This window comes from Oncorhynchus gorbuscha, linkage group LG02 (genome assembly GCF_021184085.1).
Source record: "Oncorhynchus gorbuscha isolate QuinsamMale2020 ecotype Even-year linkage group LG02, OgorEven_v1.0, whole genome shotgun sequence".
Lineage (NCBI taxonomy): Eukaryota > Metazoa > Chordata > Actinopteri > Salmoniformes > Salmonidae > Oncorhynchus > Oncorhynchus gorbuscha.
Genome location: NC_060174.1, coordinates 47,326,896 through 47,351,316, shown reverse-complemented (window position 1 = coordinate 47,351,316; position 24,421 = coordinate 47,326,896). Strand labels below are relative to the sequence as shown.

The following is a 24,421-nucleotide window of genomic DNA, read 5'->3' as shown; positions in this document are numbered from 1 at the left end:
TTGATTCCGCTTTCATTTGTCTTTGGTGACATTCGGTTAGCGTGTGTCAAACAGAAACACCCCAATGATTGGTTGACAATAGAGCCTCCCATAATGCAAGTGGGATGAAGGATGAAGTTGATGAAGAGCAACTGCAGAAACTTGCAGTCAAAACTTCATGAGCTTTGATCACATGGTTTTTGTAAAGTTCATACATGCGACTTCTAGGTCGGTTATTTGTTTTACCCCATAATACAACACACTGAAAAGCGGTGACCAATGATAGTCACGACTTAACAAAAATGATTAGCTCAAACGCGCCCAATATTTAAAGTCGGCTGCAATGTCAAATGCGCCCCCTGTGATTGGATAACCAGTACGTCCATCATCTTTTCCTGTTTTCAAACGTTTTGTGATTGATGAGAAAAAGGACATGGTGTAGTCCTCCTATACAATTGGTTTAGAAAAACTAGGTCAGTAGTGCGGCAGTCATGACAGAGGGGAGAAAGTAGGTCACAGACTGAGTACCGTATATCCCTGTTTTTGAAACAGAGGGTTCTATCATTGAATGGAGATGGCCTAGCTGATTTATCTAATGTAAGTAAGTCATGTTTATTATATCATGATGACAAATGGGTAGTTGGTTAGCTAGCTAGCACAACAACTACTTGTTTTTCCTGGTGATACTAATTTTCTAGAGGGGCATTAGGTAATGTTAGCAACCTAGCTAGCTAGCCCAATACAATAGTAACGTTGTCGTTCTGCAGCCCCGCAGCAGTAGGCTGTGACTAGAACTATCCTGTCTCTAAAACCAATACTATCGCCAGCTACTGGCCGTGGTTACCACATACATGTGAACTCCTTTTCTTTCCTAGATTCCTTTCCTTCTTAATTTCCTCTCTACTTGCCGTGGTTAATCTCGACCACATACATGTGAACGCCATGGTTGGGTGGATTCCATTTCAATTCCAGTCAACTCAAAAAGTTAACCAAATTCAAAATTTTCCTAAATTAAAAACATCAAGAGAATTTGAATTCTAGTGTACTTACTGAATTTAAATGGAACTGACCCATCTGGAACGAACTGCAAAAATCTCTGAAACTGGAAGCACTTATCTCCCTCACTAGCTTTAAGCACCAACTGTCAGAACATCTTACAGATTACTGCACCTGTACATAGCCCACCTATAATTTAGCCCAAACAACTACCTCTTTCCCAACTGTATTTTATTTATGTATTTATTTTGCTCCTTTGCACCCCATTATTTTTATGTCTACTTTGCACATTCTTCCATTGCAAAACTACCATTCCAGTGTTTTACTTGCTATATTGTATTTACTTTGCCACCATGGCCTTTTTTGCCTTTACCTCCCTTCTCACCTCATTTGCTCACATTGTATATAGACTTGTTTATACTGTATTATTGACTGTATGTTTGTTTTACTCCATGTGTAACTCTGTGTCGTTGTATCTGTCGAACTGCTTTGCTTTATCTTGGCCAGGTCGCAATTGTAAATGAGAACTTGTTCTCAACTTGCCTACCTGGTTAAATAAAGGTGAAATAAAAATAAATAAAAATGTGGCTCAGTTGGTAAGGCATGGCACTTGCAACGGAAGGGATGTTGGTTTGTTTCCCATGGCAGACCAGCACTGGGGAAAAAGTCTGAAAATGTATGCACTCACTACTGTAAATCGCATTGGATTAGACTGTCTGCTAAAATAACAAATGTAATTGACCCCAACCCTGGTGAATTCCTCCTTTTCTTTCCTAGATTCCTTTCCATATTTCCTTTCCTCACTCATGTCAGATTCCTTTGCTAACTTCCTTTCCTCTACTGGCCATGTGGACTGTTTTTCTTTCCTAGATTCCTTTACTCTCTCCTTTGTTTCCTCTTTTCCTAGCTTCCTTTCCTACTTTCCTAGCTCCTATTTCCTAGGTCATTTTCCTTGTGCCCTTCCTCCTTTCCTAGCTTTCATTCCTCCTTTCCTAGCTTCCTTTCCTTCCATACCTCCTTTTCCTTGCCTCATCCTTATTTCCCTTTCCTTGTGTTCTTTCCTTTCCTAGCTCCTATACCCTTTCCTTACTCCCTTTCCAATTTTTGGGGACCACCTTTGGCAGTGGACTCTACTTTCAGAACTACTGGCTAAAAAGTATACAAAAGCACCAGAGAATATCAGTCATTAGAGATTAAAATAAAGTTAGATGAGGGAAATAAGGGGAGCTTGGAAATGATGAAAGGAATTTGAAGAAAGAAAAGGAGTTGTTCACATGTACAGGTTGTGGTAGGGATTAACCACAGCCAGTGGAGATGTATCTCATGTATCATGTTCACATGTACAGGTTGTGGTAGGGATTAACCACAGCCAGTGGAGATGTATCTCATGTATCATGTTCACATGTACAGGTTGTGGTAGGGATTAACCACAGCCAGTGGAGATGCATCTCAGGTATCATGTTCACATGTACAGGTTGTGGTAGGGATTAACCACAGCCAGTGGAGATGTATCTCGTGTATCATGTTCACATGTACAGGTTGTGGTAGGGATTAACCACAGCCAGTGGAGATGCATCTCAGGTATCATGTTCACATGTACAGGTTGTGGTAGGGATTAACCACAGCCAGTGGAGATGTATCTCATGTATCATGTTCACATGTACAGGTTGTGGTAGGGATTAACCACAGCCAGTGGAGATGCATCTCAGGTATCATGTTCACATGTACAGGTTGTGGTAGGGATTAACCACAGCCAGTGGAGATGTATCTCATGTATCATGTTCACATGTACAGGTTGTGGTAGGGATTAACCACAGCCAGTGGAGATGTATCTCATGTATCATGTTCACATGTACAGGTTGTGGTAGGGATTAACCACAGCCAGTGGAGATGTATCTCAGGTATCATGTTCACATGTACAGGTTGTGGTAGGGATTAACCACAGCCAGTGGAGATGTATCTCAGGTATCATGTTCACATGTATCTGGTAGGGATTAATCACGGCCAGCAGATTTCATGTAATAACTTTATTTTGGCACGTCAGATAAGATAAAGCTATATAGTGAACATAAACAGCAACATTTACACATGACAGATACCAATTCTTAGAAGGTATATCTTGGTATCCATGTGCCATATTTTTCAATTGTACTGTGATGTTTTACATTAGTTTTTTAACCTTTCTAATCGTATAGTATCCACAGATTGTGAGCTAAAGATGAAAACCTTTCCTACGACTATTATTATATTATTTATTGACTATGGCTTTCCAAATCGCCCAACACTGCTATTTGTAAGGTTAATATGTGATTAAATATATATATATTTTTTACCATTCCTAAATAAATAAATAAATAAATAATCTATTGATTCTGTTTCTTCACAGCAAAATCTACAGAGCTGCGATTGTTGTATGCCCCATATATATATAGCATTCTGTTGGTGGCAAGAATTGTATATAATAATTTAAATTGAAAAACTAAGTGTTGAATCAAGTGTAGTTGTTTTGTACTAGTTCATAAACCATATGCCATGGAATGCGTACATCGAACATCTCTTCCCATTTATTTTGTAACTTACACGGCGCAGCTGTCAACATTTTTGTTCTCAAATGAAACTGGTATATTTATGCCAGTTTCTCTCAGTCAATTTGTATCTTTTAATATATGGCAGGCAAACAAGTTCCACTTGCCGCCTCCATTTTTATGGTAGTGCTGCAATCAGTTGGTTGTAAATTCAGATTGAAAAGATATTCCCATATTTGTGATAACTGCATATGTGACAACTCCATTTCTATTCATAATACAAATATTCCATAAATCATTTTTATTTTTTATTAATCAGTATATTTGAGTTTAACCATAACATTTGTTCTATCTTTTCTGGAGGATAAAACTGAAATTGTAACCACCTTTGTATGGCTTGTTTAAGAAAGGACGATACTTTAAACAATTAGTTTCCAATTAGTCGGAAATGAGAAGTTGTAATCTGTATAAAGGCAACAACAAAGGATGAACCTTAATAATCTACTGGAGAACCATTTTGGGTTTAAGTATAATTTATGTATGAGTGAAGCTTTCTGAGAGGTTTAAAGCTTTAATATTTAATAAGTTTAGTCCCCCAAACTCATATTCATTATATAAATAGACGCGTTTAATTTTGTCTGGCTTAGCATTCCAAATAAAATTATTTTCTTTTAGCGCTTATGATTTAAAAAGAGTAATCTGGAATAGGCAGTGCCATTGATAAGTAAACAAACTGTGATAGGACCAAAGAGTTAATCAACATGATTTGTCCATAAATAAACAAGTATTTACCTCCATAGTTGCAGAATCTTATCTATTTTTGCTAACTCTATTGAAATGAATTGTGGTAAATTAATTTCTTTTGTTGTGAATACCAAGTATGTCTACTTCACTGTCCGCCTATTTGTTTGGTAAACTGCAAGGTAGTGTAAAGACTTATTTATTTATTTTTAACAATCCAATATGTAATATGCTACACTTGTCACAATTAGGTTTTAATCCAGAGAGGCTAGAAAAGTGATTAAGATCTTCAATGAGACTGTGCAGGGATCTAGATTGGGGACTTAAGAAAAAAGTCATCGGCATACATTGATACTTTTGTTTTTATCCCCTCGATTTCTAACCCCTTGATGTTCTTCTTGGATCTAATTTTAATAGCTAACAATTCAATGGTCATAATAAATAGATATGGAGACAGTGGACAGCCTTGTTCTACTCCTCTTAAAATCTCAATACCTTCTGAGAAGTAACCATTATTTACTATTTTAAATCTGGGGTTGCTGTACATAACTTTAACCCATTATATAAGATATTTACCAAAATGTAAAGTAATCCAGGCATTTATATATAAATTCTAGTCGTACGTTATCAAACAGAGCTCTCTCACGGCCGCGCGCCTGACTGGGCTCATGGCATTCTGCCAGACCTCTGACTCAAACAGCTCTTATTCTCTCACCCTTCACAGTAGAAGCCTGAAACAAGGTTCTAAAGATGGTTGACATCTAGTGGAAGTCATAGGAAGTGCAATATGTCCCCATAGACACTGTATATTGGTTAGGCAAAGACTTGGAAAAACTACAAACCTCAGATTTTCCCACTTCCTGGTTGGATTTTATTCTCAGGTTTTTGCCTGCCATATGAGTTCTGTTATACTCAGACATCATTCAAACAGTTTTAGAAACTTCAGAGTGTTTTCATTAAAGAGCTGTGCTATAGACCTTTTTTAGAATGTAAACAATAACAAAACCCTTTAGAACGCCAGGCCACACTACATCCGGCTAGCTAACTGCCCCAGAGAACTCAACACGTCAAGTGCATGTTACAGGACAACGTGTGTGGAATAACATTTTTGTATCAATGAACCTCAACACAGCACTCGACCCTTAGCTGTCCTTAGTAGCTAAAGATGGCTAGCTAGCTAAACTTCTTCTTGTTGCAGCTTTCCGGCAGATTAGGCTTTGGTGTATTGCTGCCTTTCACATGTCAGAATGAAAATTACTACACAGTTGGGATGCAGAAAAAGGGGAGGGGAAGGCAAGTTAGCTACAACTTGTTGACTGCGGTCACAACAATTTTTAAAAAATGCAGCGCAACAGGAAGTGGTCAGGGGCCAAGATTCAACAACCATGGTCTATACAGGGTGGCAGGGTAGCCTAGTGGTTAGAGCATAGGACTACTAACCGAAAAGTTGCAAGTTCAAATCCCCGAGCTGACAAGGTACAAAATCTGTCATTCTGCCCTTGAACAGCCACTTCCTAGGCCGTCATTGAAAATAAGAATTTGTTCTTAACTGACTTGCCTAGTAAAATAAAGGTAAAATAAAAAAGATAAATCACACAAATGTTCACTTAAAAGCCGCACTGACACTAGTACAAAACTATTAATTCTTAAGTCTATTGACGCACCCGTGCATCAATCTAAGTAACATAATAAAAACATCCCGTCAAAATCTGTCCGTTTTTAAGCTAGAGATGTTTTTCTTTTTGCATGGGCTGCGTCTCAATCCGCCTTCTGCATCTGCGGTGGAAGGTGGTCGAGCTACAGCTGTGTTTTTCAGACCATGAGACATCAAGAAAATGTCTGTAGCGTCCAAATGGTTTGGCCTAAACTAATATGAACTTTCTGGAAAGATGAGACTCATGAACAAGATGGTGTTCTCTTTTTTTCTACGACCCCCTACAAATGTCACGGGACTCGCCTGATGGTAACCCATACAAATTTATGGAAATATGGAGGTAGTTTTGTGCCAACAAAAATAAGGGGTCCAAAAAAACTAAAACATTTCCTTAGCTTTCTTATGTCCTAGATCTAAGACATACACTTTAAAACATTAGTCAAAAAATAAGTAATGTATTTTGCCATTTTATGAATGTTATTCAATGCATTCCTATGGGACAAGCATTTCGCTACACTCGCATTAACATCTGCTAACCATGTGTATGTGACAAATAAAATTTGATAGTAGTAAAGGCCAAATCAATTATTTTGATACCTAAAGGGGTCCTAAAATTCAAAATCAAGTAGCTAAATGATCCATGGTATGACCATCTTAAAACAATTCCATATGTTAGCTTAGTAGAAGAATTTCCCCACTCTACAGTTTTCTGACTTGCCCATGTGAAGGAACCAAACCAGGCAACTACACTAAATGTTAAGGCAGGTTCAATAAAACATCTGTAAAAGGATTAGAGGTTGACCAGAGTAATCGGAATGGCCGATTTAATTAGGGCTGATTTCAAGTTTTCATAACAATCTGTATTTTAGGACACCGATTTGGACGATATAAAAACGTTATTTAACTAGGCAAGTCAGTTAAGAACACATTCTTATTTTCAATGACTGCCTAGGAATGGGGGGTTAACTGCTTGTTCAGGGGCAGAACAACATATTTTTACCTTGTCAGCTCGAGGATTCAATCTTGCAACCTTACAGTTAACTAGTCCAACGCTCTAACCAACTGCCTCTCATTGCACTCCACGAGGAGCCTGCCTGTTACTTGAATGCAGTAAGAAGCCAAGGTAAGCTGCTTGCTAGCATTACACCTATCTTATAAAAAACAATCAATCATAATCACTAGTTAATTACACATGGTTGATGATATTACTAGTTTATCTAGTGTCCTGCGTTGCATATGATCGATGCGGTGCGCATTTGCGAAAAAGGACTGTCGTTGCTCCAACGTACCTAACCATAAACATCAATGCCTTTATTAAAATCAATACACAAGTATATATTTGAAAACCTGCATATTTAGTTAATATTGCCTGCTAACATGAATTTATTTGAACTAGGTAAATTGTGTCACTTCTCTTGTGACAGAGTCAGGGTATATGCAGCAATTTTGGCCGTCTGGCTCGTTGTGAACTGTGTGAAGACCATTTCTTCCTAACAAAGACGGCCAACTTCGCCAAACGGGAGATGATTTAACAAAAGCGCATTTGTGAAAAGCACAATCGTTGCACAACTGTACCTAACCATAAATGTCAATGCCTTTCTTAAAATCAATATACAGAAGTATATATTTTTAAACCTGCATATTTAGCTAAACGAAATCCAGGTTAGCAGGCAATATTAACCAGGTGAAATTGTCACTTCTCTTGCGTTCATTGCACACACAGGCTATATGCAACAGTTTGGGCCACCAGGCTTGTTGCGAACTAATTTGCCAGAATTGTACGTAATTATGACATAACATTGAAGGTTGTACAATGTAACAGCAATATTTAGACTTAGGGATGCCACCCGTTAGATAAAATACGGAACGGTTCTGTATTTCACTGAAATAAACGTTTTGTTTTCGAAATGATAGTTTCCAGATTCGACCATATTAATGACCAAAGGCTTGCATTTCTGTGTGTTATGTTATTAAGCCTAATTTGATAGAGCGGTCTGACAGGTGTCTTTTATACTGACAACAAGTTCAAACAGGTGCCATTAATACAGGTAACGAGTGGAGGACAGAGGAGCCTCAAATAAGAAGTTACAGGTCTTTGAAAGCTAGAAATCTTGCTTGTTTGTAGGTGACCAAATACTTATTTTCCACCATAATTTGCAAATAAATTCATTAAAATCCTACAATGTGATTTTCTGGATTTTTTTCTCATTTTGTCTGTCATAGTTAAACTTAAACGTTGGCTTCTTTTACATGGCACATATTGCACTTTACTTTCTTCTCCAACACTTTGTTTTTGCATTATTTATACCAAATTGAACATGTTTCTTTATTTATGAGGCTAAATATATTTTTATTGATGTATTAAGTTAAAATAAGTGTTCATTCAGTATTGTTGTAATTGTCATAAAAAAAATTGGCCAATTAATCGGTATTGGCTTTTTTTGGTCCTCCAATAATCGGTATCGGCGTTGAAAAATCATAATCTGTCGACCTCTAAAAGGGATTGTAAAACAGATTTGACATTCAGCCTTCTAAGATTACGCAGGAAGTACAGTCTTGACTGACATTTAGATAACTCGCCTACTGTTGGCTCCAAATGTTCATCTTATTGTCAACTATTGTACCAAGGTACTTGTACACCACCTATGCCCTGGTCACAAATGGTGATTTCTTTCAGAGCTGATTGCTTCCTAAAGTCTATTCTAAGGTCTTTGGTCTTGGTGGCATTCAGATCCAGGATGTTCTCCTTGCACCAAGGTCAAACTCGTCCATTGTAAACTGAATCATGTAATCAGAATTGGATGTGCCTTCGGAGTATTTAATGTATGTTATCTCAGAGCAGATGCTCCTACTGTCATCTGTACAGAGTTATAAAGTTGAGACGGTTTTCTTTGTGCTGCACTCACTGTTGAATGTCACCCATTGTGGTCTATTTGACAATCTCTCCTGTTCTGTTGGTTTTCATATCAACTTTATTTTATTGTCCAGAAGCCAAAGGCACAATCCTAGTCATATTAGCAACCCAGCATAGTTGTCCCCCCCCCCCTTCAATGTTTGTTTTAATCTCTGTCACATATGGAACCATTCAGGTGCTCTGTTTAGAATTGTGTTTTCCTGCGAATTGCGTTTTGACAAATATTTAAATTGTTTCATTGGCTGCTTCATTACATGAGTTTGATGTTCTGTTAAGAGCATTACCATAATCTAAATGTGACTTCTGTCATTCTGAGCACTGTAGGTGGACGCCTTAATGGCTTATGTACCCAATGCATATGGGTCGGGTTCATTTCTGAAACGGCCGTTAAATTCAAATCTTCCCAGTCACATTGTTCGGGGCGCCACATTTTCCTAACGGAAACCCTGGGACATGTAAACCAGCTTAATCGGAGTTTGAGCAGTGTATTTGATTTGGCATGTGCCAGCAGTGCAAGCCTCCCTAACTAGTGACGTGAGTTCGGGGGGAAAAGTATCCATCATAGAAATGTTCACATACAAACTTTATATACCCAAACTCAGAATTAGACTTCCCAAAACTAACATGGTCGCTGTGGTTGGTGATTTCTGCATGTATCCCATCAGGATTTCAGATGTCCATGTAAACAGGATTATTAGGGAAATTGTTCTTCTTGCAAAGCATGTAAATATTTAAATCAAACTATTTATATAGAGCAGACACTCTTAACCCTAATTTCTCCAGTAAATTGCTTTGGATAAGTGCCTTCCTCAAGGGCACAGACAGTTTCTTCACCTAGTCGGCTCGGGGATTTGAACCTTTCGGTTACTGGCCCAATGCTCTTAACCTCTAGGCTACCGGCCGCCCCATCGCACAGGTCATGGGTTATACACGCAGTTGAACATGGGGTTATATATTTCCTCTTTCACAGTGCACGTCAATCCAGTGTTTCTATGTCACATTCTTTTCTATGTGGGCTATCTAGCTAGCTAGTGTACAGTAACAACCCAACAATGCTGCTTTGTGACAACTTTGGGAGGTGGGTTTTTGGCTCCCTAAAGTCTGTCCTTTGCCAGTGATTTTTACATGGGCAGAGTGCAATATTTCCTAGATCTTGATCGTTGTCTGAATGCCAGTCCTTAATTTGGTAATGTTACATTCAAGTAATGCTCCAAACTGCCTTTTTGGATATTGAATATGCTCAAGTTTATTGAAGTGTAGAAATGATCCAAGATATCTGTCAAGAATGTTGGTTGTAAATAGAGGTCGACCGATTATGATTTTTCAACGCCGATACCGAATATTGGAGGCCCAAAAAGCCGATGCCGATTAATCGGCCGATTTATTTTACAAAAAATTTTTACATTTTTTTTCCCCATTTGTAATAATGACAATTACAACAATACTGAATGAACACTTATTTTAACTTAATACATCAATAAAATCACTTTAGCCTCGTTTAAATAATGCAAAAACAAAGTGTTGGAGAAGAAAGTAAAAGTGCAATATGTGCTATGTAAGAAATGTAACGTTTCAGTTCCTTGCTCAGAACATGAGAACATATGAAAGCTGGTGGTTCCTTTTAACATGAGTCTTCAATATTCCCAGGTAAGAAGTTTTAGGTTGTAGTTATTATAGGACTATTTCCCTCTACCATTTGTATTTCATTAACCTTTGACTATTGGATGTTCTTATAGGCACTTTAGTATTGCAAGTGTAACAGTATAGCTTCCGTCCCTCTCCTCGCTCCTCCCTGGGCTCGAACCAGCAACACAACTGTAACGGTTTTGACTTGAGGTTATTATTTATAGGGGTGCCAGGTAGGTTGTGCCTACCAGAGAAAACATTAGTTTCTCCTTTTAGTTTGGGTGGGAATGAGTCCCATCTGGTCCGTCAAGTCTACACCAATACAAAGGACGTATGTAAAAGTCAGGATGGAAATAAACTTTTCATAAACCCTTAAAACATTGAAAAGAACTTCAAAAACAATTATATTCTGTTGCGTGGGTTGTATTAGCAACAACAATGATTACACACATATATAATAATATCACAATGAGTTCTGGTTCCTCCAGAAATGTCCTGTACCTCGGGCCTAAAAAGAGTCCTGCCCGGTAAAGGAGTTCAGTGAACTCAAGTGACTTTTGTCACGCGATGTTTGTCCGTTCGTTCCGTGTAGCGTAAACCCAGTATTAAACATACAATCAATATAACAATTACTTTACCACAGAACCTTAAAGCGGATCAACTCTTAATTAAGTCCTCAACTACCACTAACTACACAAATCACAGTATACATCACATCCAAACAAATGAAATACCGTATACAAAAAGGTGGTAGTCAGTCGGTCAGTCAGACAATCCAATCCGCCAATAGATCTCCAGCGGAGAAAGGCCACGAAGAACGGAGAGGTGTAGTCCAGGGACGCAAAGAGTGGATCCGATCCTGGGTAAACTCTCTTAGGCTACAAAACACACGTTTAACGGCAACAAAACAAACGGAATAGAGAAGCTTCGGAACTCAGGGTTGAACACATCCTCAGTCACGTCTCCTTCACAACCCCACTTTTGCGCAGCTGATACTGGCTATTTAATTGGGAATTAAAGGGAAAGCGCCCTATTGGAAGGAGCTGCACTGAGACGGTTCAGAAAAATTCAGGGCCGTCACACAACGACAACAGCCACCATCAAAGCTGCGTTACCCATGCAGAGCAAGGGGAACAACTACTAGAAGGCTCAGTGATGTTTGAAACGCTATTAGCGCGCGCTAACTAGCTAGCCATTTCACTTCGGTTACACCACCTCATCTCGGGAGTTGATAGGTTTGAAGTCATAAACAGCGCAATGCTTGACGCACAACGAAGAGCTGCTGGCAAAACGCACAAAAGTGCTGTTTGAATGAATGTTTACGCGCCTGCTTCTGCCTACCACCGCTCAGTCAGATACTTGTATCTTGTATGCTCAGTCAGATTATATGCAACGCAGGACACGCTAGATAATATCTAGTAATATCATCAACCATGTGTAGTTAACTAGTGGTTATGATTGTTTTTTATAAGTATGTTTAATGCTAGCTAGCAACTTACCTTGGCTTACTGCATTCGCGTAACAGGCAGTCTCCTTGTGGAGTGCAACGAGAGAGGCAGGTCATTATTGTGTTGGACTTGTTAACTGCAATGTTGCAAGATTGGAACCCCGAGCTGACAAGGTGAAAATCTGTCGTTCTGCCCCTGAACAAGGCAATTAACCAACCGTTCCTAGGCCGTCATTGAAAATAAGAATGTGTTCTTAACTGAATTGCCCAGTTAAATAAAGGTATATAAAAAAATAAAAACGTTTAAAAATCGGCACCCAAAATTACCGATTGTTATAAACTTGAAATCGGCCCTAATTAATCGGCCATTCCGATTAATCGGTCGACCTCTAGTTGTAAATTCATAAGCCATGGAAACTGCTGTACAGTAAACCACAGTCCTCAGCTGCGCTGGGAGCCTTATTGTGATCATGTTCTCAGAGACAATGTTTTAATCAAGTAAAGGAGGGAAATTATGCCGGGCAAAACTGACCATTTTGTGCTTTGCTTTGTGCTGATCATGACAGTGGTTTTCCCGGGGCTTTGTCCCACTCCCACAGAAAAGAGACTAACAAGAAGTGCTTTGCTTTTTCAGGCCAGGAGGGAATAACTTTCACAAGCCTGAAGCCTTTTAACAAAAAGGCCCATGAATAGTATGGAAGATTAACAGAATATTATTCTACATAAACAGTATGCCTATGCTCTGCAACACTTCTGATTTATTGATAGCCTAAATATCCATATTATATCTGTGATTTTAATTTGAAAGAGGGCGTTTTTGTTTACTGTGAAATTGCTTCTGTTACTGTCCTTGGTTTTCCAACATAGTGTTTCTGTGATGTGTAACCTAGGTCAAGGATGTTAGAATTACTGCCGTAGTCAGACCACATCTGACAGTCCTCTTCTCTGTACAGGTAGAGCACCTAGCTCAGTGTCTCATAGAAGGAGTACCAGACCAACCAACCAGGAGGTGCACATAGATACTGTGACATGATCCTGGGGCCCATTGTTGTGCCATTCATCCGCCGCCATCACCTCATGTTTTCAGCATGATAATGCACGGCCCCATTGTCGCAAGGATCCGTACACAATTCCTGGAAGCTAAAAATCCCAGTTGGTCCATTGTCCAAATACTCACATCACCCATTGAGCATGTTTGGGATGCTTGACTTGTACGACAGCGTTTTCCATTTCCCGCCAATAACCAGCAACTTCGCACAGCCATTGAAGAGGGATGGGACAACATTCCACAGGCCACAATCAACAGCCTGATCAAATCTGAAGCATTGCTCTCAACTTTGCCTTTCCCGAGTCCCATCGTTGCAACTCTCCTACGGACAAGACAAAGTTCAAATTGGATATCCCGAGATTGGGGAGAAAAAGGGGTAAAAAGTACAACAAAAATAATATATGCGAAAGAGATGTTGCGCTGCATGAGGCAAAGAGTGGTCACAGCAGATACTGACTGGTTTTCTGATCCACGCCCCTACATTGTTTTATTTTTTTTAAAGATATCTGTGACCAGCAGATGCATATCTGTATTCCCAGTCATGTGAAATCCCATGATTAGAGCCTAATGACTGAATTTCCTTATGAACTGTAACACAGCAAAATCTTTGAAGTTCTTGCGTTTCAGGGGTGCAACTTTGGTTTTAGAAGTTCGGAGGGGTCATAACCTGGCAGGGGATCTGGGGGTCCTTCCTCAGAATTTTTTGGGGCATGTAAAGCTAATTTCCCGCATTTCTAAACAATCTAATATGACCATTTTGGGGTAACTTTTATTGTAAATAAGAATCGCATATGTTCAGGGCCTAAAATGAACACCCACCACCTGCCAAATTTGTGTCGATTTTGACATTGGTGGGAAAGATGTCTATTTCACTAGTCACGTTGGCTGGTGTTCACGGCTCCACAGTGCAAGCATTTCACTCGCCTGTGTGAATATAAATAGTCAAGTATGATCACATTTTATAGCTGTTTCTGCCATTTTTGTTTCATAGATGTTAAATTAGTCGCACAAAGTCAAAGAACTACGAATCGTATGGAGCCTATCCCACCTTGCGCTGCATCCCTGGCTGGGGGCTTTGCGCACATGAAGATCTGAGTGAGATTCATTTTTAGAAGTGCTGCGCACAGGCTTAAATGTTTATAAAATTTACTTTAAACAAAATTCTGCTGAAGTGAGACTATGTCCTTCTGTTTCTTGGCTATTTGCATTGTTTTGTTCACAAGCTAGAATTGTTTTTCAATGTTTGAGATTCAACTGCTAGGGAAGAGAAGACGTTGGCTATTAGTCAGACTCTCAATCTCACAGGCACAAACATAACTCCAGTCACGTTACCATGGTAACCTCCCATCCTTAAAGGGGCAGGTGAAAATGTTGTCTCGTCTGATATTTTGGCTAAAAGACCAATTTCACAAAAAAAAAAAAATGAACTTAAACATATACCACATTACTTCTAGTAACAGATTTATTGTTTTAAGAGACATTACAAAGCATGCTCATCTATTTTATTTAGTTTTTGTGGGGGGGGGGATATTTTTGCTGATAAAAAAAAATCTGAATGGCTGGTAGATTTTTAAATCAACCTGCCACAGTGGCTGGTGGACCAAAAAGTATATTTTAGGCCTGAATATATTTCTAAACACTTACAAGATACTATCATGAGTAACACATCACACTCAGCTTTTGGATGTTAGTGAAACATTCTTTGGTTTCAGGTGTGTTAGGCCAAGACCAGAGTGACAACCAACAGTAGGGCAGACTGTTGGTTTTGTGTCATTGGGAAAAGCCATTGATACAGTTTGACTTCAGAGGTTTTTCATTCTCTGAAGCTTCAGGCTTGTTCAGTGTTTGTTGCACAGATAGAATAAAGTGTTGTATATGCAAAAGTTCACCTCAGTGCCGTCAGACTGGTTTTCCCTGGTTGCCTGACCTGCTGAGACCCCTGTCACCATTTGATCCTGCTCAGATGAGGCATGACAAAGAATTACCTTGGTGTAGATTCATACATTATATTATCCAAGAACAGAACCAATGGTTCATTTACTGAAATTACCATTCTCAGACTAGTCTACCAATCAACTCAAGATGGAACTTTGTATCCATTCACTGATTGTTAAAATATACTGCAAAATTCACCTGGGCTCCATAGACTGGTCTTCCCTGGCTGTCTGACCCTGCTGGGACACCTGTCACCACCTGATCCTGCTAAGACATGATGAACATACTGTAGTGTTGTGTACTGACTGCACCATGACAATGAAGCCTGTGGAGCTGTTTTATACCGTGTCAGTTTGAAAAGTAGAGAAATAGCTAGGGAAACTGACAAATCAATAACGTTACATTGCTATACTGACTTTAATTAGGGCAAAAATAACATCTAGCGTTAGCCAACTTTTGGCTAGCTCTAATGGTACATCAACTGGCAGAAACAAGCCAAGTTAATTTACTTCTGTTTAAAACGGGACAAAACAAAGGCTACACAACAGCTGTTAGGCACTGCTACCTGACGGATATCTAGAGGCTAGCTAAAGCTGAACTGGCTGTGGTAGCTACTAGCTAGCTAGTTGGCTCATTCACTTCAGACAGAACTTCAGTCGAGGGGATGAAACACTAGCTAACGTTACATGTCAGTTATACTACTAGCTCAGCACTAGGAATAAATGCTTTTTTTCTGTTAAGTTAAACAGCATTTACCTTGCCAGCTACATCAGTCAAAATAAAGAGTAGCCAGTTTCTGCTCTGCTTGCTTTTACAACTCAGAGAAAAAGCACAACACACAAAGCCCTCACCTGTTCGCACTCTGTGGCATGGTCCTAAAGTACACCGATGCTGGTGTACTTTGTAGCATTTCTGAATGTTCATTGCACCCCCCTGTACCCAGTAAAAGTTGTGTTTTATATTTTTGTAAAGGGTAATAACAAATCCATCCCAGATCAAACTTGCAAAGACTAGGTTGCCTATCATATACACCCCAGATTTTGCGCATCAGCACCATAAATTTGATGTTTTCTTTTTATTGGCACTATGGCTAGCAATGATGACAGAATAAAATAACGTTTTTAATGCATATGACTGTGGGAATATCAGATGTGTTGGTGGTAACCTCGTAAACAATTCATTTAGACCCAGCGTTTTTTATTTGAAACAGGCATTTATTTGCTGAAATGTGTGCCAATGTTCAGCTATTAAAGTTTTACGGTATACACTTTTTTTCATCCAGAGCAATTGCAAATAGATGGAAGGAAATTCCAGAAGCTGGAATGAACATTTGTGGTGAGCGTGACCCCTTTTGTGCCTTGCTTTGTCCGGCATTTTTCTTGAATTCCATTTGAATTATCCTTCCTCAAAATAGTACAAGTTAGTAACTCTAATTCTTCATATTTCTGTTTCAGATTGTCTAATGGCAGACCAAAGAATGGACATTACCTCTACAATGAATGAGTTCATGTCCCCCAGCGACCTGATCAGCAGCTCCGTCAACACCCCAGGCATGGACTACACCCGCAAGAGAAAGGGCAGCACCTCCGACTACCAGTAAGCATCACCACACTGTGGCCCACTGTGCACAGTCAGTGCTGGAGATGAGTTCACTGAATTCTAAAGCTATGAATGAATAATTAACCCTACCCACTTACTTTGCACATTCTCAGAATTATAGCAGGCAATCTGCAAAAATAAATATTTTAGGGCAAATTGCTATATTGACTAATTTGTATGTCTGCTCAGTAGTTTTCCTGCAGTCTGTCATTGATCCACATTCATCTGACAACGGAATGATTAGCGCATTATTTTCTTTGCAGAATTGATGGATTTTCTTTCGAGTAAGTATGGTTTAATTTTTTACCTGTGGTTGCAGTTAGCTTTTTTGGATAAATACTTTGAATATTAAAGGTTTGGAAACAGGACTTGTAGACAGAACATTTGCTAGGAAGGATGGTTAATGATGGCATCCGATTAACTTCCATAGCAGTATGGATACAGACAAGGAAAAACTTAGGAGATAATTTTTGCAGCAAACGGCATGAATTACCCTACAGTGAGGCTTATTTGTTTTATTTATTACATGTAACTGGTTCTATATTGTACATGGGAGGCATAGATGTTGAGATAGTATAGGGCTGTATATGGACTTGTACCATTTACATAACCTATGTGGACCAGTGGTGAATGGATTGTTATTGTAACAGGATCCATGTTGCGTGTGTGTGATTGGTGCAAGACAGTTTTCACGAAAACGTGTCTCCTTTTCCCCCTTCTTTCAGGGAGTGTGGTGATCACCAGGGCCGGATAAAAAATGCCAGGTACCCAGACTCATTCTTGAATCCTCATGGTTCACTTTTAAACGTCTCTATCGGCAGCTACGCATGGTGTTTCTAGTGACTTGGCAAGCGGTTGAACTCCAGGATCAAATATATTCTAATCTCTCTTGCAGGGTGAATTGAATGCTCATTTTTGTATTTTATTAGAGACAGAGAAAGCCTTGTGTCCCATCGATGAATAGGCACTTTATGTAGTCTATAGATTGTGCTGTGTAACAGAAGGACTAGGAGTTGTTCTGACTCTTTGCTTACTGCTACATTGCCAATAGGGAGGCACACAGTCAGGTTGAGAAGCGGCGCAGGGATAAGATGAACAGCTTCATAGACGAGCTGGCTGCACTAGTCCCTACCTGCAACGCTATGTCCCACAAGCTGGACAAACTCACAGTCCTACGCATGGCTGTCCAGCATATGAAGACATTAAGAGGTGAGAGAGAGACAGCAGGCAAATTGTCATTAGACATCAAAGAGGGAGAAGTTGTGACTTGAGAATTAAATGACAATGTTTTGTGTTTTTCTACAGGAGCAGCAAACCCTTACACAGAGGCGAACTACAAGCCGTCTTTCCTGACCGATGATGAACTGAAGCACTTAATATTGAGGGTAGGTTCAAGCCCTCTAACTCCTCTTTGCTAAGTTGCTCTCTGGGTGATTCTGACGATACAAGCCTCAATGTTTTGTGTGTCTTCCTTTAGGCTGCTGACGGCTTTCTGGTTGTTGTTGGATGTGATCGTGGGAAGATCCTTTTTGTCTCGGAGTCAGTTTACAAGATCCTCAACTATTGCCAGGCACGTCTCCATTCCTGTCAAATGTCCTACTGTAATTCATGTTATGTTGTACTATACCAGACCAAATCTGAACTTACAAATGCTAATTTCCAAAGTCAATCTCCCTTTCCTCAGAATGACCTAATTGGCCAGAGTCTGTTTGATTACCTGCATCCTAAAGACATTGCCAAAGTCAAGGAGCAACTGTCGTCATCGGATACAGCACCTCGGGAGCGGCTCATTGATGCCAAAAGTAAACTCTCCCGTCTGTCATGTCCGACCCTGTCCTCATAAGGGCAGGTCAAGTCAGGAAAGTAGTTTGACACGGGGTGAAAAAGTCAATACAGCATTATGTCTCATTAAATACTGTATACCAATTACCTGGCAGTTTACCTGTGATATTAAGTATATAAACAACATGGCATATAAGATTAATGCTTTTAACATTATATACAAGTTATTGGGAATATTTAGCTCACAATGTTCAGCAGATGCAATTGTTCTCCCTCAGCCGGTCTACCAGTTAAGACAGACATCACCCCTGGGCCATCTCGACTGTGGTCCGGGGCCAGACGCTCGTTCTTCTGCCGAATGAAGTGTAACCGGCCCTATGTCAAAACAGAGGACAAGGACTTCCCCTCCACCTGCTCCAAAAAGAAAGGTACCCATCAAGATCTAGGCCAGCCTCCTTCCCTGATGCCTTTTATTTCGGTACTCATAAACCTGGCATCACAGATCATTAGCATCATACTAGCATTACAATTAGAGTACAGGATGTATGCTTCTCTATGTACCAAGTGGCTTGGCTAATAAACAATATACTTATTTTAGAACTTTGATTGAAACTATCGAGGTTTGAAAACTACCTCGTTACTTTCTTTAAAAAAAATTTTTAACCCCTCGTTTTGGACTCTACATGTAAATGTATGGCTTATACATGCAAACTAAACCATCTGCAGTCCTCTCCCTGCCGAGAAAGGCAAAAAATGATTGCGTTCTAACCTGGCATCATTTAGTTCACAAGATCTGCATGCTCGTTCCTGTCACGTGGAGCAGTGATAGTTAGATCTATTAGACATCGGTAGTAGTTTCATTTCTAGTCATTTGTTGGAATCTTCTCAAGGAGGGAGTTGTAAAGCAGTGGTGTGAAAATACTTTAAAGTACTAAAGTACTTTTGGGGGGTATCTGTACTTTACTTTACTATTTGTATTTTTTACTATTTTTACTTCACAACATTCCTAAAGAAAATTACATACTTTTTACTCCATACATTTTCCCTCACACCCAAAAGTACTTGTTACATTTTGAATGCTTAGCAGGACAGTAAAATGGTCTAGTCTAATTCACACTTATCAAGAGAACATCCCTATTGCCTCCACTCTGGCGGAATCACTAAACACATGCTTAGTTTCTAAATTCTGTCTTAAGTGTTGGAGCATGCCCCTGGCTTCCCGTAAATGTTTTTAAAATTAATTAATAAGAAATTTGAAATTATTTATACTGGGTGACTTTCATGTTTACTTGAGTCATTTTCTATTAAGGTATCTTTAGTCAAGTATAACAATTGGATACTTTTTCCACCACTGTTTGTAAGCTATCCAGGCTACTTATGCATGCAGCTGACACAGCCCGAGCGGTGATGCCAATTTACCAACTTTTCAGACTACCCGGGCAACATTTTTTTCAAATAACACCTAGCAACAAATGTTCCCTGAACTTTTAGCAACTTTTGAAAAGTGACTCAAATGCTAAAATGCATGCATTTTCCCTCTAAATGACACAAAAACAATTCTCTGTCACAGCAAAAGTGCATTGTAGCAGGCAGTCAGTTCGTGCACAGGCAGTAGCAGGTCAGGAACAATTTCAGATAATTGCAAATCATTGTTGGCTGACTGCAGAAGCAGTGGTACGGGTTCGACGAGCCAAATCCGACGAGCCAAACCCAATGAATATAGTTAGTCTCGGATGTTTGATATTGAACAGAACTTACAACATCAATCAACATGTCTCAATCAAAACTGTACAGCCAGAAGTACAGAAAAGACTGTCTGCACACGAACAAATGTCAAATCATATTTTTCGCTGAGGGCCAGTCAATTTGAGTAACGTCATTGTGTATTCTACGTAATGACGCAGTTTTACGTTATCACGCAATGACATCACAACGTCATTTAGCAACTTACCCAACATTTAGCAACTTACCCAACTTACCTTGAACATTACATGGCAACACTGAGTGCGAGACGCAAGCGAGAGGAGAGAAAATGGTTTTCTAACGAAAACATCATACCTTCACGCCCACAGCTTGTTGACAACTGGCTCCAGAAGCGAACTATGGGAATGTTTTGTTTACAGAGCAGATGATTAGGATCAGCCCACCGAAACCACTAGGTATAATGTGTTACAAAGCAGTGCAAGGGCGGTTTAGTTCCAAAACATTTTTTTTTTTAAACTACGTTAATTTTCTAGCAACTAAATTGGAATTATTGAGTGACAATGACATGAACGTATATTCAGCATGGTGTTCATGTTAGCATTATAATACGATAACAACCCAAAAGTAATGTGAAATGCATTCATAACTTAGCTATGACCACAATCTATCTAGACTACTTTGCGTTTGTCTGGGCTTTCTAGCAGTAGCCAGCCAGTAGCCCTGGGCGAAGCATTGCACCCTGGGAGTCGAAATGTATTAGCACCATTTAACACACTGCATCTGTTAAGCTCAAAGTCTTGGAGATTAGATACTATCCAAAACAAATACTTTCATTTTTAAAATATTTTTATGTTTATACAATACACTCCTACCATGTATTCATTACATACTATTTGATACAGTTGTCAATGGGGATATCCAACTAGGAAAACCATTATGTAGCATCAAAACACTAAAGACCACATGACGTGATGACGTTGTACGGAATTGTGCACAGTTTTCGGCACCTTTTTAGTGCTCTTGAGTGGTACTTTCAGAACTACTGGCTTAAAAGTATACGAAGCCTCTGTTCAATCTTTTTAAATCGCAGCACATTTTAAACCATTTAGTAAGCAAAGCACAGCATGCAAATGACCAGCGAAGCCCTCATTGAATATTTTATCTAGGAAAACGTTGTTCTCCCCTTGATTGACCACTGATTTCAGATGGCTGGTTTTACTTGTTTGGTTAGCTTGTGGTTTTTTCATTAAATCAGTCATTTAGACTTGACTTAAAGTCATGGACCACCTGTAAACAGAACGATTGTATGGGAGGAAATATATTTACAATTTTCTACCTACAGCCGACCGCAAGAGCTTCTGCACGATCCACAGTACCGGCTACCTGAAGAGCTGGCCGCCCACCAAGATGGGTCTGGACGATGACAACGAGCCCGACAATGATGGAGCTTATAACTTCATTTTACTATTTTACTATGACATTGTTGGTTTATGATTAGATGTGAGCTAGTTGTTCATCAAGTTGGCCAAGAAAACACACATTCTAGAAGTATGGTTTAAACTAATACGTGAAAAGGCAACAAATCGTCAGTAAATTTATCCTCTTCAACCACCTTTCACCCAAAATTAGCCTATGTACATAGGCTTGTCAAGGCAGGTTCAGCCTCCGTATATTTTATGAATTAATCTCCTGCTCACAGCTTGACACCTCACAGGCAATTATTACTCATGGTGGTAATTTAAACTATCATAAAAATGTCCATAGGAAACACTCTGGTGCCATTTTAAAGTTCTCTTCTCAAAAACAAAGAACAGCACAGATAATAAACTCTTTCCTCTCTATTTAGGGCCACAGCCATTCTTGCATACTTACCCCAGGAGCTTCTTGGCACCTCTTTCTACGAGTATTTCCATCAGGATGATATTGGCCACCTGGCAGAATGTCACAGACAAGGTATTGGATCAACTGTCTGATGTGACAACATTAATTTGTGATTTACATCTTACAATATTTAGTCACCACATTTTGTTCTGTGATCTTACATCCTGGGTATCTTGTGTTTTTAACAGTGCTGCAGATGAGAGAAAAGATCAACACAAACTGTTATAAGTTCAAGATTAAAGATGGCTCCTTCATCACTCTGCGAAGTCGCTGGTTCAGTTTCATGAATCCTTGGACCAAAGAGGTGGAGTACATAGTCTCCACAAACACAGTGGTCTCGTAAGTCACCCTTCTCTCTACCGCCCTATATATGACGAAGATTACATTGGAAAAAATACTCTTAACTGTTCATGTATCAATGGGGCTCCATTGATCGTTTTAGAGCTAACTGGCAGTACGTATTCGGTGGTTGTACTTGAAACTTTTGCTGTGTGACTCCATCTCTAGGTGCAGTATGCTGGATGGTGCAGACTCCAGCTATCCTCAGTCTGCCGTCTCTCCCACTGCCTCTATGGATGGTGTGCTGACGTCAGAAGGTGACATTTGAGTGATGTGAAAGAAGGCATGCTTTTCTACATATCAGAGGGGCTTCCTTTAGGGCTTTGGAACAAGATCTGAGATTTGTCAGCTGATTCTCTCTGGACACAAAGATGCATGCTATTTTTATTTCTTTATTTAACTAGGCAAGTCAGTTAAGAACAATTTTTTATTTTCAATAACGGCCTAGGAACAGTGGGTTAACTGCCTTGTTCAGGGGCAGAATGACCGTTTTGTACCTTGTCAGCTGGGGGATTTGAACTTGCAACCTTTCAGTTACTAGACCAATGCTCTAACGTCTAACCACTAGGCTAACCTGCCGCCCCAAATATAATGGATAGCTTTCTTTGATTAAATGTAATGTATCTACGTGTATGAAATGACAAAACTATAGGAGAGTTGGATCAAATGTGAAAATGCAATGATCTCAGTCAGTCTAGGAGCAGTCAGTGTGATTGATATGTATGATTGCAGGTGGAGGGAGACGGGCCCTTCAGACAGTGCCAGGCATCCCCGGGGGAACACGTGCAGGTGCCAGTAAGATCGGTCGCATGATCGCAGAGGTGGTGGAGACTCAGAGGTGAGGGATGGAGAGAGTGAATGCAGAAAATGGATGACAGGTTGTTAATAGCTGTAGAACCAAAAGAATAACACCCAGACCATGAAGCCTGGCTTGTTCAGTGATTTACTTTTCTGTAGACATCCCTTCGTGGGTGAATTCCCTGCTCTGATATTTATGCACCCTTTATCAAAAAAGTGACAGGCTTGGCAAATGAGTCTGTTCAGTTGTGCTATGTCAGCTATGATGAATTACCTGGAGCTAAAGGTTTATCAGCTGAATTGTTCAGTCTCTCAGCGCCATGAGACTAGGGCTCTCTGTTCTTCTCTCTGCCAGGACCAAAAGCTCGACCCCCTCCACCTGTGGCTCCAGCCCCCTGAACATCAGCACCCCTCCTCCAGACTGCTCTCCAGGGGGCAAGAGAGTGAGTCTGAGGGAGCCACACGATAAAGAACATTGGGATGGTTGAAAGATGACATTGATGGATTTTTATTTTTAATTGGTTGGATCTTGTGCTTGAATCCAGTATTGTCTGTTGCTTACCTAGTTAGGCCTGTGATTGAAAGCTGATCTGTCGACCACCACTGACCTATTTGTTCTGGCAGATTCAAAATGGAACGCCAGACCTTCCGTCAGCAGGGATGCTACCAGGAGGACCCGACACCGTTGGATACCCATACTCCAACCAGTCTATTATGAGTAAGTAGCTGTGCACAAAGGCAACATTTCAAACACTGTATCCTGCCCATTTCAACCAAAACCGCATCAAAAACCAGTGTGACTGACTACAGCATTTTCCTTCAACACCCCTCCAGGTGACAACTCGCACCTCAGCATTGACGAACCAGGCTCCAGTAATGACGAGGCAGCCATGGCTGTGATCATGAGTCTCCTGGAGGCTGATGCAGGCATCGGTGGCCCTGTAGACTTCAGTGACTTACCCTGGCCCTTGTGAGGACAGCCCCAGCAGGGCTGTTGGAATCCTTGGCCTAAGGCCCAGAGAACCCTGAATTGACCATGCAGTCATAACAGGAACCATGCTACTATAGGGCTCATTGGAGCCAAGAGCGGGACAGGACCCCTCAGTGTACCTGATTGGCACTCTTCCATTGACATTCCCCACAGGATGATTCAGTTAGAATGCAGGAAAATATACATTGAAAATGCTACCAGGGATGTCTTGTTTTGATGCTTTTACACTACAATGGTTGGATATCCCCATTGACAAATGTAATGAATACATGGTATCAGCAGTAAAATATTTTTTAAATTGAAGTTTGATCTTAACAGATGCGTGTTAATGAATCGCATATAATGGAAGCAATTCGTCACATTTGGTGCAGTGCTGGGATATTTATCAAGTGGCAGAAAATGTCAGCTAGAGAACAGGAGACGCACAAGGATTGGAGGTAATATACAACAGGTATAACCAGT

The 24,421-nt window shown here is 40.0% G+C and overlaps 1 protein-coding gene across 1 annotated transcript; it reads left to right on the top strand.

The window, feature by feature from the left end:
• The first annotated feature begins 441 nt into the window (after nt 1-441).
• On the top strand, nt 442-24,262 carry LOC124003327 (aryl hydrocarbon receptor nuclear translocator-like protein 1). Its single transcript, XM_046311484.1, has 16 exons — nt 442-576; nt 16,148-16,200; nt 16,320-16,461; nt 16,728-16,748; nt 17,190-17,228; nt 17,516-17,673; nt 17,770-17,849; nt 17,942-18,034; nt 18,149-18,266; nt 18,525-18,674; nt 22,020-22,170; nt 22,339-22,427; nt 22,903-23,008; nt 23,324-23,411; nt 23,593-23,686; nt 23,803-24,262. Exons 2-16 carry the CDS (start codon nt 16,188-16,190, stop codon nt 23,940-23,942), a joined length of 1,482 nt encoding a protein of 493 aa, XP_046167440.1. The 5' UTR covers nt 442-576; nt 16,148-16,187; the 3' UTR covers nt 23,943-24,262.
• Nucleotides 24,263-24,421: the final 159 nt, after the last annotated feature.